Source organism: Clytia hemisphaerica, unplaced genomic scaffold, assembly GCF_902728285.1.
Source record: "Clytia hemisphaerica strain Z4C2 unplaced genomic scaffold, Clytia hemisphaerica genome assembly, whole genome shotgun sequence".
In the NCBI taxonomy this organism is placed as follows: Eukaryota; Metazoa; Cnidaria; class Hydrozoa; order Leptothecata; family Clytiidae; genus Clytia; species Clytia hemisphaerica.
The window spans coordinates 320156-335587 of NW_027103519.1; the positions used below are offsets into that span (position 1 = coordinate 320156).

General features: G+C 35.8%; 1 protein-coding gene across 2 annotated transcripts in view; it reads right to left on the reverse strand.

The window, feature by feature from the left end:
* Positions 1 to 848: 848 nt before the first annotated feature.
* LOC136799359 (tubby protein-like) overlaps positions 849 to 15432 on the reverse strand; it is a 24703-nt gene continuing 10119 nt past the window's right edge. Inside the window, exons 2-16 of one of the 2 annotated variants that reach the window (XM_067056067.1) lie at positions 6848 to 6928; positions 6367 to 6390; positions 6031 to 6103; positions 5479 to 5524; positions 5108 to 5203; positions 4825 to 4922; positions 4141 to 4362; positions 3956 to 4017; positions 3251 to 3365; positions 3051 to 3163; positions 2636 to 2750; positions 2403 to 2501; positions 2224 to 2311; positions 1937 to 2020; positions 1503 to 1728 (exon numbers count right to left, since the gene is read on the reverse strand). In XM_067056067.1, the coding sequence (XP_066912168.1) occupies positions 1595 to 1728; positions 1937 to 2020; positions 2224 to 2311; positions 2403 to 2501; positions 2636 to 2750; positions 3051 to 3163; positions 3251 to 3365; positions 3956 to 4017; positions 4141 to 4362; positions 4825 to 4922; positions 5108 to 5203; positions 5479 to 5524; positions 6031 to 6103; positions 6367 to 6390; positions 6848 to 6873 (1395 nt within the window). In that variant the 5' untranslated portion in view covers positions 6874 to 6928 and the 3' untranslated portion in view covers positions 1503 to 1594. Of the gene's footprint in view, positions 1729 to 1936; positions 2021 to 2223; positions 2312 to 2402; positions 2502 to 2635; positions 2751 to 3050; positions 3164 to 3250; positions 3366 to 3955; positions 4018 to 4140; positions 4363 to 4824; positions 4923 to 5107; positions 5204 to 5478; positions 5525 to 6030; positions 6104 to 6366; positions 6391 to 6847; positions 6929 to 15432 lie in introns of both variants that reach the window. The other variant, XM_067056068.1, reaches the window with a different exon arrangement.

Below are 15432 nucleotides of genomic sequence, written 5' to 3' on the forward strand. Positions count from 1 at the left end.
ATTTGTTGGCTTCAAATCCTACCAAGGAGATTCGATTCTAGCCCTTCGGCTTTATAATTATACTATATGAACCCATCCAGAACGCCCGCGCGTAGTTTTTACGCACACGCCGGATTGAAACTAAAATCTATCGCTAGATTTCAAAAAATGTAGTCCTCCGAAACAAAGTGACCGCTAAATACAACCCGTCATGATTACAACGCGTTCTATGCGCGTTTTGGATGGAAAATAAGTAGCTTCAATTCCTCTTGCCTGAGAAGTGTGAGCCCTTCGGGCTTGTAACTCAATGGGGTGGGTTCCGCTGAAAAGTGGCCCGGGGTAATTTGACAAACTCCTTTTTTGGCTTTGCTTGAGGTGGTAGCCAACCCGTACCGTAATCTGGTTTCACAATATTGTCTGTGAAATGTCTGTTTACAATATATGTGGTTTCCAGTTATGGAATTCGCTTCTCAGTTCCTTTTGGTCAGAAATACGGGAACAATAAGTTCTGGGAAGAATGAGCATTGACTGGTTAGTCATGTAAACTTAAGTAAAAAGCCCTAAAGCCGCTAGCCTAGGTTTACAAAGCTTAAACCCAGGTTTTAAAGCATAAACCTAGGTTTGCGATATTTTTGTGCATTTGGGCTGCCATAGAAAAACGTCTTCTGTTCTTACAAAAAATCTTTGTGGTAATCTGTTCTAAACCCCAAGTTATCTCCAGCTGGAAATCAGGACCTGTTCTGTGATGAAAATATTTCTAGGCTGGTCTGAGATTGGGTTAGATTTCACTTCATTTACATTGGTCAAACACTTTCCTGTACTGGAGGGAGAATGCGAGTATGATAGAGAGCAGAGAGTTGTTTAAAATCTTCATATAATAGTAATATATCTTTAAAATCATTCATTTAAAATTTTACAATTGTTTGGTAAATACAATAACAATTTCGATGCTAAAGGATAAAAACGTAAAATATTTTGCAAAACTTTTTAGCACAGCCGATTGTCGTCGTGACCTATTTCTTGTGCGAAACACGCGTTCTGACAATGACAGACTAATCTAAACTTTAAAAATACACAATTACATATACAAAATAACATCAAATTTCTAAAAAAATTGGTAAAATTCATCTTACCCCATCAGTTGTCTAGAGAATAAAGCTAAACACGAGTTCTTGAAATAATAGTTCGTGCGCATTGTTTTGTAAACCCTTCAAATCGATTATAGTTAAACTGAATAGTTAGGGTTTCATTAAAAAGGAACACCTTTTTATAGACTGTTTTTTTGAAATGCTGCACTTTTCACGCAAAAGAATGAAAGAAAGGTCAAGCAGAAATTATCTAAAATAAATAAAAAAATGTTCTATGATAAGATTTCACTTGGAACAAAACGTTCCTCCATGAATTTTGACGATCATTAAACTCGAACTTAAGCCTTACCAGTAAAGCGTTAGTCTGTTAGTGAACTGAAAAATCCTGTTTGGTAAATGGATCATGTCCTTGAATCAGAAGCCTCCCTCATATCTCCAAAGATGTCGTGCCCCGATGGACATCTAACACTATACCTATCGATTGATTTGATTTCAAGAAGTCAAAAGTTTCTTTCCTATCTTGTTCGTTATTCACATGCTAACTTTCCATCGAAACTACTTAATGCAATGGAGAAGGCTTGAAGAGCGCATAGCGGGTAGTTGAAATCCATGGTGAACACGTCATCGGCAACTCGTCCAAACTGCATCACGATATAATCCTCTACAAGTGACAAAAAATTAAATCGATGAAACAATCAATAGGCTACCTAGGCAACACGAGATTGGCACTTTTCTTATTGCATACACTGGCATACATTAGAAAGAATACATATAGTCAACACATAATTAGACTTGGCTTGATATGCAGACCTTCCCTATGTTAAGCACTCCTGTTTCATCAGGTATGGCCAACAAAAAGAAAGACTTACGGTCATTTTCGTGCACCACTTGAAAATTCTTCACTGATGCTTGAGTGACGCGACCATGAAAATTCAAAACGTACGACTGTGTATCTAAAAAAGACGAAGTGATGCTTAAAGTATCGAAATGTTACCGATAGAAGTCAAAAATGGGCGATAAATAGGTGATTTGGACCTTATGAAAGGTATATTTTTTAGTCAAAGACAAACAGAAAAACATCATGCGGGAGGGCATTATCAAAGTTGAGAATAATACTCCAGTCACACCTTAAATAAAAACAAAAGAAGGTACGTACCATCATTCCAAACAGGAGTTTTGTTTTGTAAAGCAATCAGATTTTCCATGTGTTTCGTTCTATGTCTCTCTAGTAAGCATTCGTTTTCCTAAAAAGAAGCGCAAATGTAAAGAAACTCGTTGTTATACCTCAATGGTTAATATTTGGCAAAGTTATCCACCTCACAAAGATAGACTTACGTTTTGTGGTTGAATAGGTACGCGTTGATGATCCAAACCCATTCCAGGAATAACAACTGTCATTTTTCGTGGTCCTTTGAAACCTAACACATTTGTATCCTGAAAAAAGATATGGAAAGGTTTTACCTTACATCGAGTTATGGCCAGGAAAAATATCCTCAAACAAAAGAAAATAGTCCAAAAGTAAAATAAGATCAATTACAAGCATTAAAAATAAAAAATAAAAAGCTTACGTAAATAATAGCACAAAGTTCTTCTCGAAGATTTGAACCGTCTGTGAGAACACCACCCTTTTTAGGGCTTCTACCGCCATCAAAACATGTGAATTTGGTGCCCACTAGATTTGACCTGTGATAAAGCGGAAAAAACCTTATTTCACTTACACCATAGTCATTATAAAAATTTTTTTATAATGACTATGCTTACACTTAGGCGGGAAAATGATTGAGACAATTTATCAACGCGAAAAGCAGGGTTTTTGAAAATTACCTCATGTCAAATTTTGTTATTGGGTTGTTATTAAAGCGAGGGTTCGCGTTGATAACTTGAGTAGTTGTATAAGCGGAATAAAAAATACTCTCTATTAGTACTAATGTCACGTGACAGGAAAGTGTAAACAGCAGTTTGAAAACAAAACAATTGATTTACCTCAATTTGCCGACGAAATTTTCACCAGCTCTGGATAAATCAATCGGATCAACCGCAATCAGATAGTTGGAGGTCTTGCTTTTCTTACGTTTTCGACCAGCTAACAAAAATACCTAAAGATGCATAAATTATTAAAAGGTTTCTTCTCACTTCTGTAAATACACTACAGCACATACACATTTGATTGTAAAATAAAGTACCTTTTTCCCATCATCCTTTTCGAGATGTAAGAAGTACGTCGGAAACATCTGTCTATCTACACCTTTTTTATCTCGTGTTATTCGACATTTGATCGTTTGGCCTTGTGGTGCTGGTCTGTAAACAAAAACAAGTTGATTATTTAAGAGAAAGTCAGCAGAAAGCTTCTACTTGAACTTCAGATTAAATTGCACGTGCATAATTTTGCGAATTAATTTTCCTTTCCACGGAAAGGCTTCACATTGCAGAGCAGGAGAAATATTCTTAGCATGCACCTAACTCTACTATTTCATTTTAGATAATGAGAAAAGGGTTTGTAAGCTCAGAGTAACCTTCTTGTACAGGGTGGACAGACAAGATGAGGTGCATGTTTTAATTATCAGAAAGTAAAACAAGTTCATATTCTCCTAATTGTGTTATCAAAGATCAATCTAGAAAACACTGGAAACTTTATATTTCTAGTTAGATGAATTTATTGTAGACAAAACTCTTACTCAGTTTGGTTTCATGGAAACTGTAAACTTGAGAAATCGACCACCATATAGAAAAATTTATTTCCATAATAAAAAATACCCCCCCCCCTGTGTGGGTTTGATACAAGTTAGAGAAACCTTTGATGACACCTGTATACTTCAAATTATTAAAACCTCAAAGTAGGCGAAAACACTTAAAATCTAAAGAACACAAAACTGATTTTATCAGTTTACCTTAATATGAATTCGTTGACGTCTCCAACCTCAATATCGTTGGACGTATTTTTCATTTGTAGCTGCAATACAAAAGTAAAATATTTCACTTTTTTGTTCGATCAAGAAAATAATAAGCCAACTCTGATTTGAGATTGATGAAATTCTTAAATAAGATAGGGAAAAAGGAAAGGAAAGTCAATTACTTTTTCGTTGGAGTCAGACCCTTGTCTGATATCTACGGGAGCGGCATCGCGGTAAGGGGAGGCCGAGCGTTCAGCACGGACGTTAGGTTGAACGACAGGAAGTTCAGCAGATTCGATGTCGTCGTCATCATCACCATTGTCGTCCGACGAGTCGACGATTTGAGTTGTGGAAGTGTTGTTGATGGGTGAGTTGCGCGATTGACGGATACCTCCATCTACAATCTGTAAACGGGAAAGAAGAAGAATATTCACTTGATGAAAAAAATGGAAGGGAAAAGATTGTATATAAGAGAAGTGAGGCTTACAGGAGAAGAATCGGGTGTGCCCATGTAACGCAGACGTTTGTAATATGCCATCTTCCCTTCTTTATCTCTCTCTTGTTGAGAAAGTCAAACTTTAAAAAATTGTACTTGGGATATCTTTAGTAGAAAAAAACCTAAGAAGTGGTCGTGAAAATGTGCCAAAAGCTTTGTTATTTCACCTACTTAACTTCATTAATTATTGATGGTACTCTTTGTGTGATAAAGCTTTACACAAAAGCGTTACAATAACATAAGATGAAGAGGCAAAACGAATAAAAAAGGAGCTTGTCAATTAGCCGGCATTAAAAATAAATCTCTCCCCTTTGTTTGTTAGGGGAACGAAATAATAGGGAAGGGTGTTAGAATGAAAATGTATTCTTACTTCAGTGGGGATTCCATCTTCGTCCGTATTTTCATTGTTAACGTGATTGGAATTGGGATTATCCGAAACGAATCCACTATTCACCATTCCTGTTCCATCTGCAATCAAACGACAGAAAAACTTTTCAATCGACACGGAAAAGTACAATTTTACTTTCATTAGTAGAGCTTTTCAAACACTCCAGTTGTCTAAGTAAACTTCAAAGATAGCATAAACTCATTAGACCACGTGAAAATTGTGAAACTAGAAGTAGAACAGGTGATTCACTAGAAAACATTTTTACCGTTAACTCCACTACTTTGCCATTGTTTGTTTGCGGATCGAGGTCTCGTACTTCCCGCTGTTCGTGGTCTCAAATTGTCGTTAGCCTGCATCATACCTGTAAGAGGATGAACAGTGAGTTATTTTAATTGGCTTGGCTCCTACATGGAAGAAAATTGGAAATCAGGGAAATAGAGCCAACATTTTAATCTTCAACATTTATTTGAGGTTTTTAGTACTTTTATGATTTTTGTGACTATTAGCAAAATTAGAAGCTCCAAAAGAGGTGAAAGCATAACTGTCACCTTCGTTTACCTGGGTGACCCCCAAGATTCAGCCTTGAATAATGCTAGCCCCTTTTGAATTCTTTAATGAATTGAAAAAGATTTTTACCTGAACCCATCCTTTTTTGCCTTTGCTTCGCTGCAGTACGTTGTCTCTAAAAAAAAGCTAGAGTTTAGGTATACTGATCATAGCGCACTTACCTCAGAAGTTGCAGTATCAAGTATAGTGTTCCAAAAGACTTTTCATCACCGCTCTTCCTTTTTATAGCTCTTCATTTTCTATCAATAACTTCTGGAGACGTGGTATTGACATAACAGAAGAATCCAACATGAGCAAAAGCTTTTCGACGTTTTTATAAGGTCATATGGACGGTTCAAAAAATAAAGCAATTCCATTGGTCAAAATCGACGTAACGGATGAAAAAAGTAGAACTTCCTTCAACTTTTTTTTGTTCGCGCGAAACTTTTTTATGACGTAATCTTTTCTTCAGACAGAAAAGGTTAAAAAAAAACTGTCGCCTATTTCAAGGTGGAGACCGGCCTTTACAACCATTGATTTTGTAATTGATTCTTAACAAGGTCAAAATGATTTTGTTTGCAGGAGTAGAGACATGTATTGACACTATTATCTAAATTAACATTGGTCATGGTCAAGTCTTACCTGTTGTTCCAGTTTCTGTTGAAAGAGGTTATTGGAAGGGCTGATGGCTCGTGTATCATCGTCATCCATGATACTGTTTAGAAAAAAAAATTTATTTCCAAGTCAGATTAGGTCAAGTGAGGTGAAAGAAGACAGTAATATATAGTGATGATATAAAAAATGATGAAATAATTGTTAGCAGGCATATGCAATTCCAACAAACACCAGAAATCAAAATGATAAAATATATTTCTAAGCATCAAATTATTGTTATCAGGATGCAATTCTAGAAATAAAACACAATCTGAAAAACGATTATTTTTATAGAAACTTATCACATAAATTAATCCGACATACCTTCCAGGAACTCCACCAGCATAACTAAAAATATAAAAATTTAAGTTTAACATGAATCAAATGAAAGACAGATACATTAATTCAGAAAATCAGATGGTAGACATTTCTTGCTGATTGAAAATTTAATGTATACTAATATCTCTCAGTAAATAAAAGCTACTTGCTATTCTCTCAGCTGTTATTGCTTCTAGCTAGACCATAATGTGAAGTTTCTAATTTGCTTTTGTTCTGTGAATCCTAGTTGACCCTGATCTCGTACACAAAACCAATATCAAAGTGAGAAAGATTACCGTTTTTCCAAAAAGTTTCTAGAGAGCAATTTAAAATCCACCTCCTTTACATACCTATGTGAGCTTGAAATACAATCTTTACAAAAAAGGTATTTTTTGCATCTTGAGTCACGATCCTAAACTTTTGAGACAATATGCCAATTTCATAAATGAATTAGATTTTGTCTCACATACTATAGAACTTGTTGTACCTTTGCTTTCCATCATATTTCTTCATAGCTTCTCTAATGTCTCTGTCTTTCTGCAACTTTTTTTATGTTCTGGATTAACTCCTAAATAATACATGAGAAGACTTCTGGAGCTCGTTATTTCAAGGGTGTATAGTAGTTAAGGAGGACTTGAATCAATTTTGTACAGAGACAGATAAGAACTTAATAATAAGGATAAATTGATTGCCTTCGACGCAAGAAATTTATTGTGAATTTGCATGCAAAATTTCTTTGATATTTTACTTTGTGAAGGCGGGGCTATTTTCCTTAGCCCCCCCCTGCCCGGCTGAAAATGCTTGGGGCTGGACCCTCTGCATTCTATGGGTTATGGTCCTTCTCAATATTTAAGCTACTGATTATTACTTTTTAGCTGGGTTTCCAGACACTGATAAAATGATCCTGCAAAGCCTCATATTTTTCTTTAAAATACCAAATGAATTAGTGGACTAGGCAGTTAAATTGCATCATCACTATACATCACTGGGCAAAATTTCAAGTTCACTTTCCAATCATGATACATATCAGCAATATTATCTAATATAAGGAGATGTTGAAGTTCCCCAGTTAAAGAGTTAAAGAGAAAATGCATATTTTATTATTATATTGGTTTACGGTCTGGTCCGACTAAATTGTCTGCAAGGAAATTTTTCCCTGCACATCGTCATTGTCAAAACAGAAGGACCAATCTCAAAATGAGTCTCTCAGCATATTGAGAACCTTTGACAATAAAATTGGCCCTTTCATCTTATAGAGGAGAGATTCATCCACATGAATGACTCACGGCTGAATCTCATTGACAAAGATTTATCTTATAGCAAAATTCTCACTTTTCTAAGATAGTAATTTTGAGATTTTCCCTTTTGCCTTGACAACAAGGATATGTGAGGGCATCTGATTGGTTGATTTGCACATTTTTGTGGAGTTTTTTTATACTTTTTCTATGTGCACAAATAGTTTATTGAAATTATAATTGCAAAAAAAATAGTAAATTACAATTGAAAACATGGTTCATTTCTTAAGAAAATGGCAGGAGCTTTTACAAATGTTGCTTATGTCATGGTTTCAGTTTCAGCAGCATGATATTATTCCTGGCTGCATGATATTACTTAAATACTGTAAGTTGACGTCTCATGTGCACAAACCTCACTCTTTTTAGAGAGATTTAAAAAAAAGAGCTTCAGTTTGAACGACTCGCAAACCAAAAATGTACCACAAAACTTAAAAGGGATTTGTGAAAAAATAAACTGGTGCTTTTTAATGAAATTGACATTTTTTTTAATTAATGAGAAATAACTAAATTTTGAGCAATAGAGGAAATAGTCGAACGTGCGCACCGCACTGGGCTCAACTTCAGATTTTCCCGTTATTAGAAGGCCCAATTGTAACATTTCAAATATTTAGTATTAGGTAGCAAATATACTTTGTCCGTTTTGGCTGAAATTTGGTACACTTTTCGTTTTGGTGAAAAACTCGTCCCCAGGCCCCAAAAATCAAAATTTTCAAAAAATGAAAAAAAACAACCCCAGATATTCACCCAAGAAACAAGTGTGCCAAATTTCAGCCAAATCCGACCTTTTTTGAAGTGTCCAGGCTGCCAGCCTCGTTTTGGTGAAAAACTCGTCCCCAGGCCCCAAAAATCAAAATTTTCAAAAAATGAAAAAAACACCCCCAGATATTCACCCAAGGAACAAGTGTGCCAAATTTCAGCCAACTTCGACCTTTTTTGAAGTGTCCAGGCTGCCAGCCTCGTTTTGGTGAAGAACTCGTCCCCAGGCCCCAAAAATCAAAATTTTCAAAAAATGAAAAAAAAGCCCCCAGATATTCACCCAAGGAACAAGTGTGCCTAATTTCAGTCAAATCCAACCTTTTTTGAAGTGTCCAGGCTGCCCCAAAGTTTAGCCTCGTTTTGGCGAAAAGCTCGTCCCCAGGCCCCAAAAATCAAAATTTTCAAAAAATGAAAAAAACACCCCCAGATATTCACCCAAGGAACAAGTGTGCCAAATTTCAGCCAAATCCGACCTTTTTTGAAGTGTCCAGGCTGCCCCAAAGTTTTAGCCTCGTTTTGGCGAAAAACTCGTCCCCAGGCCCCAAAAATCAAAATTTTCAAAAAATGAAAAAAACACCCCCAGATATTTACCCAAGGAACAAGTGTGCCAAATTTCAGCCAAATCCGACCTTTTTTGAAGTGTCCAGCCTGCCCTAAAGTTTTCGGACGGACATACATACAGACAGACATACAGACAGACATACATACAGACATTCTCAGATTATAGCTCAACTGAAGTTGAGAAAAAGTTGACCCGTGCCGACCTTCAAAGCTAATTTGAAAAATAACTTCCCAAGAAAAAAATCCACAGAGGAGAAGGCATCCACCTAGATCTGTGCAGTTCTGGATAGGCTATTTCCCAGAAAATTTGCTGGACCTCAAACACTAACCCATGTTCAGAATTATTTTTAGTTTAGCGTGTAATCAAGGCTTAACAAATCAAAGCACTACCGTAACTTGGTCTAATGTCGACACCCCTCTTCTAATTCCGACACCCTTTTTATCAGCTGAAATTTATAGAAAGGTTGAAATTGCTTTTCTTTGCTTAGTGGTCAGAGAGGAATAATCCTTTTTCAATAAGTGATTCAAGCTTTCATATTATTCTTTTCTCTAAAGAAGGGTGTCGGAATTAGAGGAGGGATGTTGATATTAGACAATCTTACGGCAGTTCTGTTTTATTTTGTTTCAAGCTTTCAATTTTAATTTGATTGTCCTGGGAACTTGGCTGAGGTAACTCTCATTCTTGTTGTTGCAAATACATAATGTAGATGACTGATGTTGTCCAGGTTAGCTCTAAAGCTCTAAAACAGCATCTAGTAACATGAAAACTAGAATATGATCCTTCAATGGGAATCAAAATTATAAAGTGCACTCACAAACATCTATTTGTCAGATCTAACAAAATTAATACTGGCATTGTCATCATTTGAGTGACAATCAGACAAAGGATTTTCTGTCAAGAATCTTGTAAAAATCCCAACAACTTCCACCTAAATGATCTGTTGCAGCTAAGTTCTACCATTTTAAAAACTTTAATAACAACCTACACAGTTCCAGGATTTGACCAGCCCGTTACAGAACACCCCTGAACTCCCTCACGGGTGAAAAATTATCATTCGTTATCATTTTCTCAAGCAAAGAGAACGCAAAGTGATTCTAGCTTTATAATAGTGCGGCAGATCATCAGTGGATAGTATTCAACTATCATTATCCCAGATTATCCATTTATTTTCATTTCTGGAACTTTGGCAAAAAAGGAAAAATATAAAAGTTGTATTTTTTACTACTACTACTACTACTACTCTATTCACATATTGAAGATCTTCTATGTGGCGTTTTTTTTTGCAAACTTCAACAGACTGATTTTTGTCCTGCTTTTGCAGGACTTTAGCTTTAGTGCAACATTGTGTACAAAATTCAAATATACATTTTCTTGTAAATTTTGTATGAAGAGTTAGGGCTATACTGTTGTTTTTACTGAAAGTTTGATTTCCTAGTGTGACGGGTTAAACAATAAACAATTAAAAACATTAATAAACCAGACCATGAACAAAGTTTAACGCCTGGATTCTAAGGCTATATGACATCCTGATTAGCAAAAGGTTTATTGAATTAGCTGACAAGGAATAAACTCCAGGAGACCACAGTCAATTGGTCACAGTAGGAAATCAAATTTTCAGTAAAAACAACATCAGTCATCTAGAGGATGTATTTGCAGCATTGAGGAAGAGAGTTACCTCAATCAAGTTCCAAAGACAATTAAAAAAACTAAAGCTTGAAACAAAAACGTGCAGTAGCCATCTAATGCGTAATGGAGCTAATAAACTAACCAAAATTTGACATTTTAGCTCCCGAGAGAGCACTTCAACTTGTTAGGCCTTGAGTACATCCAAAAGAAAAATAATTCTGCACATAGTTGTTTATATGACCAATATATAGTTCAATCTAAAAATTAGTGCTTTACAAAATCAATAGCTATACCGTAACTTTTATCTTTGATATTGAGATTAGGCACTTTTCATACGAAGCAGTAGTCAATATTTCCATAGAACCAATCTCACAAAAAGAATAGAAGTGAAGGATTTTTACTATTACCAAGGCACTTTAGATTTGAGATCGAACCTTTGTCATATGAACAACAAATGTTAATGGGTCAGTGTTTGAGGTGCGGTGAAATTTAAGGGGAATGGCCAATCCGGCAGTACGCAGATCCAGGTGTCTTCTCCCCCATAGATCTTCTTCTTGGGAAGTTGTTCTTCAAGTTAGTTTTTGAGGTTGGCTTAGCTGGGCTTAGTTCAAATCTTATATCATCTATGGTTCAAAATTATATATAATATTCATATAGTTTTTTTATGATTTCATTAAAAGCGCCAGTTTATTTTTTGATAAATTCTTTTGCTTTGCTCGCAAGTCAAGTCAGACTTTCAATCGTGATACAATAATTTTTTCCAATCGATGATCAATTGATAACCAATCAAGGGATTGGATATCAATTATTGATTATTGGTATCAATCCAATCAATAATATCTAATCAATCAATATCCAATCAAGTATGTGAATAGAGCAGTAAAAAATACAACTTTTTTTTTTTTTAAGTTCCAGAAATGAAAATAAGGGATAATGATAATTGAATACTATCCAATGATGATTCGCAGCACTATTGTAAAGCTAGAATTGCTTTGTGTACTGTTCGTTTGAGAAAATGATTGACAAATTAAAAAAGTTTTTCACCTGTGCGGGAGCTCGCAGGTGTTCTGTGTGCGTTCTGGGCTCAATCCTCGGACAGCGCTAAAATGGTAGAACTTAGCTATGGCAGATAATCTCGATGCAAGTTCAGTTAGGAACATTTGGCGAATTCCTGTAAGCAGCAATAAAAAAAATTGTAACAGCACTGATAAAATAATTATGTTTGTGTCTTTTTTACCCAGTAGAATTTTCTGAAACTTTCAACAATGATAGAACAAACTTGTTTATCAAAATTAACAAGCACATTTTTTATCTTTCTCCTTGTTCATCTTCAATGAAACATTCAAAGTCTATTGAAGTTAAGCACATAAGATATTCTTATAAATATTGATATCCATATTGTAGCGCGGTGCTGTGATGACGTAACTGGTGCGGCAACTAACTTGTCTTCTGTTGAAAGGTCATTTTGGGCATTTTGGCGTTACCACCCTTGAAGCAGCACATTTTGCTGAATGCTCAGAGCACGACGGCCTATTTTCCCTTTCCTATCTTTCACTTTACCTTGTTTCTTTTGGCTTTCTGAGACTTAGTTTCTCATTTCTGACTGAGATTTCATACCTGTCAATCACGTTTGTCTATCAATTTCACCCAATCTTATTATGGCTCCGAGTGGGATTCGAACCAACGCCAAAGAAAGACCATCGTATTAGGAAACTAACGCTTCATCCGTTGAGCCATTGTCGCACAGCAGAATACGCAATTTGTAAGAAATTAAACAGAACTGACAAATCTCTACCAATCGGTGTCCAGTCATTTTGAATGAAAACAAAAAAGTTAAAAAGGCACACTATCAGTGAAAGTTATCGTGACATGTTATGACTGGTTATGACAGAAAGTATGATTGATAAACTTTGGTGGAGTTATCAAAACAAATTTGTTGTCAAAGAGATTTAACAATAAGTGAAAATACAGACCAGATATCAACAGTCCCATGTTTCAATTAATCGTCCCAAGTTAGAGCAGTTGATGGTATTATATAGATGAAGCTTCCAACCCTACCGGTGCCCCTAAGAGGGCCTTCAGCCCCATGTTATGACTCTCGAGCTCCAACCCTAACCCTAACCCTAACTGGTAATGACCCAATACCCCCTGAATCACTGAATGACAGATAGGAAAAATTATTGAGGAAAAAAATAACTCATCGTGCTCACATCAAGCGAAATATGAAGCAGCGGGTGCCTCTGTCTTTTAGCAACTCTGTCCACCATTTTAGACAGCCTTAACAATAGATTCAAAAGTTGGAAGCCATCATCTTGGAAGATAATTTGGTTTGGTCTCCGGCTTTGGGAAGTAGTAATATTTTTGTTTGTTTTTGAAAGAAATTAGTAAGAATTTTTTTTTAAATACAAGCAGCTAAGTGGAAGTACCTCGATTTTAAGCATGTTCAAAGTGTTCACAATGACAACTTTCTTTTTATTACAGAAACCAAACGAGTGACAACAAGTCCTAAAACTAAAAGTCAGCGCTCTCTGTGGTTGTGACGTAGTTTACAAAATTATTAAGATAAAATGACATACATTTTAACAACTTTTTTCTATAAGGAATTTTATAACACTTTCATAGCAGATTAAAAAGATGATCAGAAAACAAAAGCTTCTTCGTTTTTCATTTTCGCATTTATGAGGAAGAATGAAATTTTCAGAAGATGCTTTATTCGATATGAGGATTCTCATGGTTGCAAAATAGTGGCTATGGGTAAATCCTTTCAGTTAGGGAAGCCATCCAGGATCCTGCCATTCTATCAGCCAGCAAAAACTAAATGACACTTGTAAACTTAAGTTTCTTACCATTTTCCATCGAAAACAATAGAAAACATTACTAACTACTTCTGAGACCAAAGCAAATAATCTTCCTTGATGAGGGCGCCCTTTTGGATCTATTGTGCAGTGAGGATCTTATCGCGATTCTCAGATTTCGGAAAACACCAGCTTTTTTCCTGAGTCAAAATTTTTTCATCTTCGCAGAATCCATTCCCAACCTCAAAATACATCTTTTTGTCTAGGGGTTTGTTTGGCAAATTCTTCCTTCGAAGAATATCGATCACTTTCGTTTTCCCCTGAAGACCGCGAGAGAAAAAATATTAGGGCCTGCGCTCTAGGCGGCCTAGATTCGCTTTCGTTTTGTATAATTTTATAATGACGTATAAGGTAGCGTAATTCATGCAAAAATAATATGATAATCTTTTTGTTTTTATTTTCAGGTATGCCGCCAAACATTGACGTCATCGTGTATTATGGATTTAGCATTAACAATAGGACCAACAGACTCGACAAAAGGAACAAACAAAAAAAACGACCCGAGAATCTTACGATGAGGGCGTTTGGTCTCCGCCTGATATCACGCCCACAGAAGACGCTGATTAAAAAGCGGGGGTAAAAATAGTAAGTAATAGCTTTTGTAAGTGTTTATTTTGCTAAATATATAACCATTTTCTAATATGGTCTACAAACTAGCATTTCTAGAATTTTGATAATGGAAACTTAAACATATAATGAAGAAAAAAACAAACCATTTCAATTTTATTTATACGTTTAACCCCCGGAAAAATTATGTATTACCTATTACGTAACTTCACATTTCCCGACTCGCTAACTCCCAGAGGAATTCCGATTGTAAACCCGATTGGTTAATTTCGGAACATCTTCATAATGGCAGAAGTGTCTAGTGGAAAGGTCGTGTGAATTTTTTGATGTCAGTATTAATTTTGTTGGTTGATGGCTTGTTGAATCTGGCAAGAAAAAAGTAAACAGGTATAGCTTTTTCTAACCAAGGATCTGAGGGATTCGAGCAACACTGTTGTTAACTCATTCAAAATGATAACAGAGTTGTGGAATGATAAAGGCGCACGCTGCTTCGAGGGTGGTAACGCCAAAACGCCCAATATGATCAGCCAACAGAAAGCAAGTTTTTTGACACGCAGATTACGTCATGCACTCCATCATAGCGAAGGCCCAAACAGCAATTCATAATTATAAGAATATCTTATGTGCTTAATCCTATTTGAGTTTGAGAGCTTCATTGAAGATGAAGAAGTAGAAAGAAACAAGCAACATGCTGAATGGACCTACCTAATGATTAACATCAGATGAAAATAAGAAAAAAGTGACAATAATTGTACAAAAATTCAGAATGGAAAAATAAAGCTTGTGTGTTGAATAATGTAAAATGGTAAAAAGGAATTTCCCTAAATACGAAAATCACTTGAACCATTCAGGCCCAAAAAAACTTTTAAGCTGTTTTTTGCCCAAATTTGCCCAAAATAATTTTCCTTAAAAATCTGGCTTCGTCACATTTTGGCCATTGCCATTTTGCATCATTGTGCAAAAAATCAGAAAAAAATTATGAGTCAACATTGAGAAAAGCTATATTTTCTTATTTGGTTAAAGGGAATTTCCCCAAAATACGAAAATCCGTCTTTTAAGGCGAATAAGAATTTTCCGGGAAAAACCACTTCAGCCATTCTTTAGACAATCTTGCCCTCCATCTTTGTACAAAAAATCAGGAAAAAGTAATGACAGGATTTTGCACAAAGTCCAAAAAACCCTATTTTTAGGTAGTTTTTGGCCCAAATTTGCCCAAATAAATTTTTTCTCAAAAATCGGGCTCCGTCACGTTCTGGGCATTGCCATTTTGCATCATTGTGCAAAAAATCAGAAAAAACTAATGAGCCAATCCTGAGAAAAGCTGGTAACAGACGGACGGACGGACGAACGAACGGACATGGGTTAATTTATAGGACCTCCACCGGGGCACCCGGAGGTAGGTCCAAAAAAA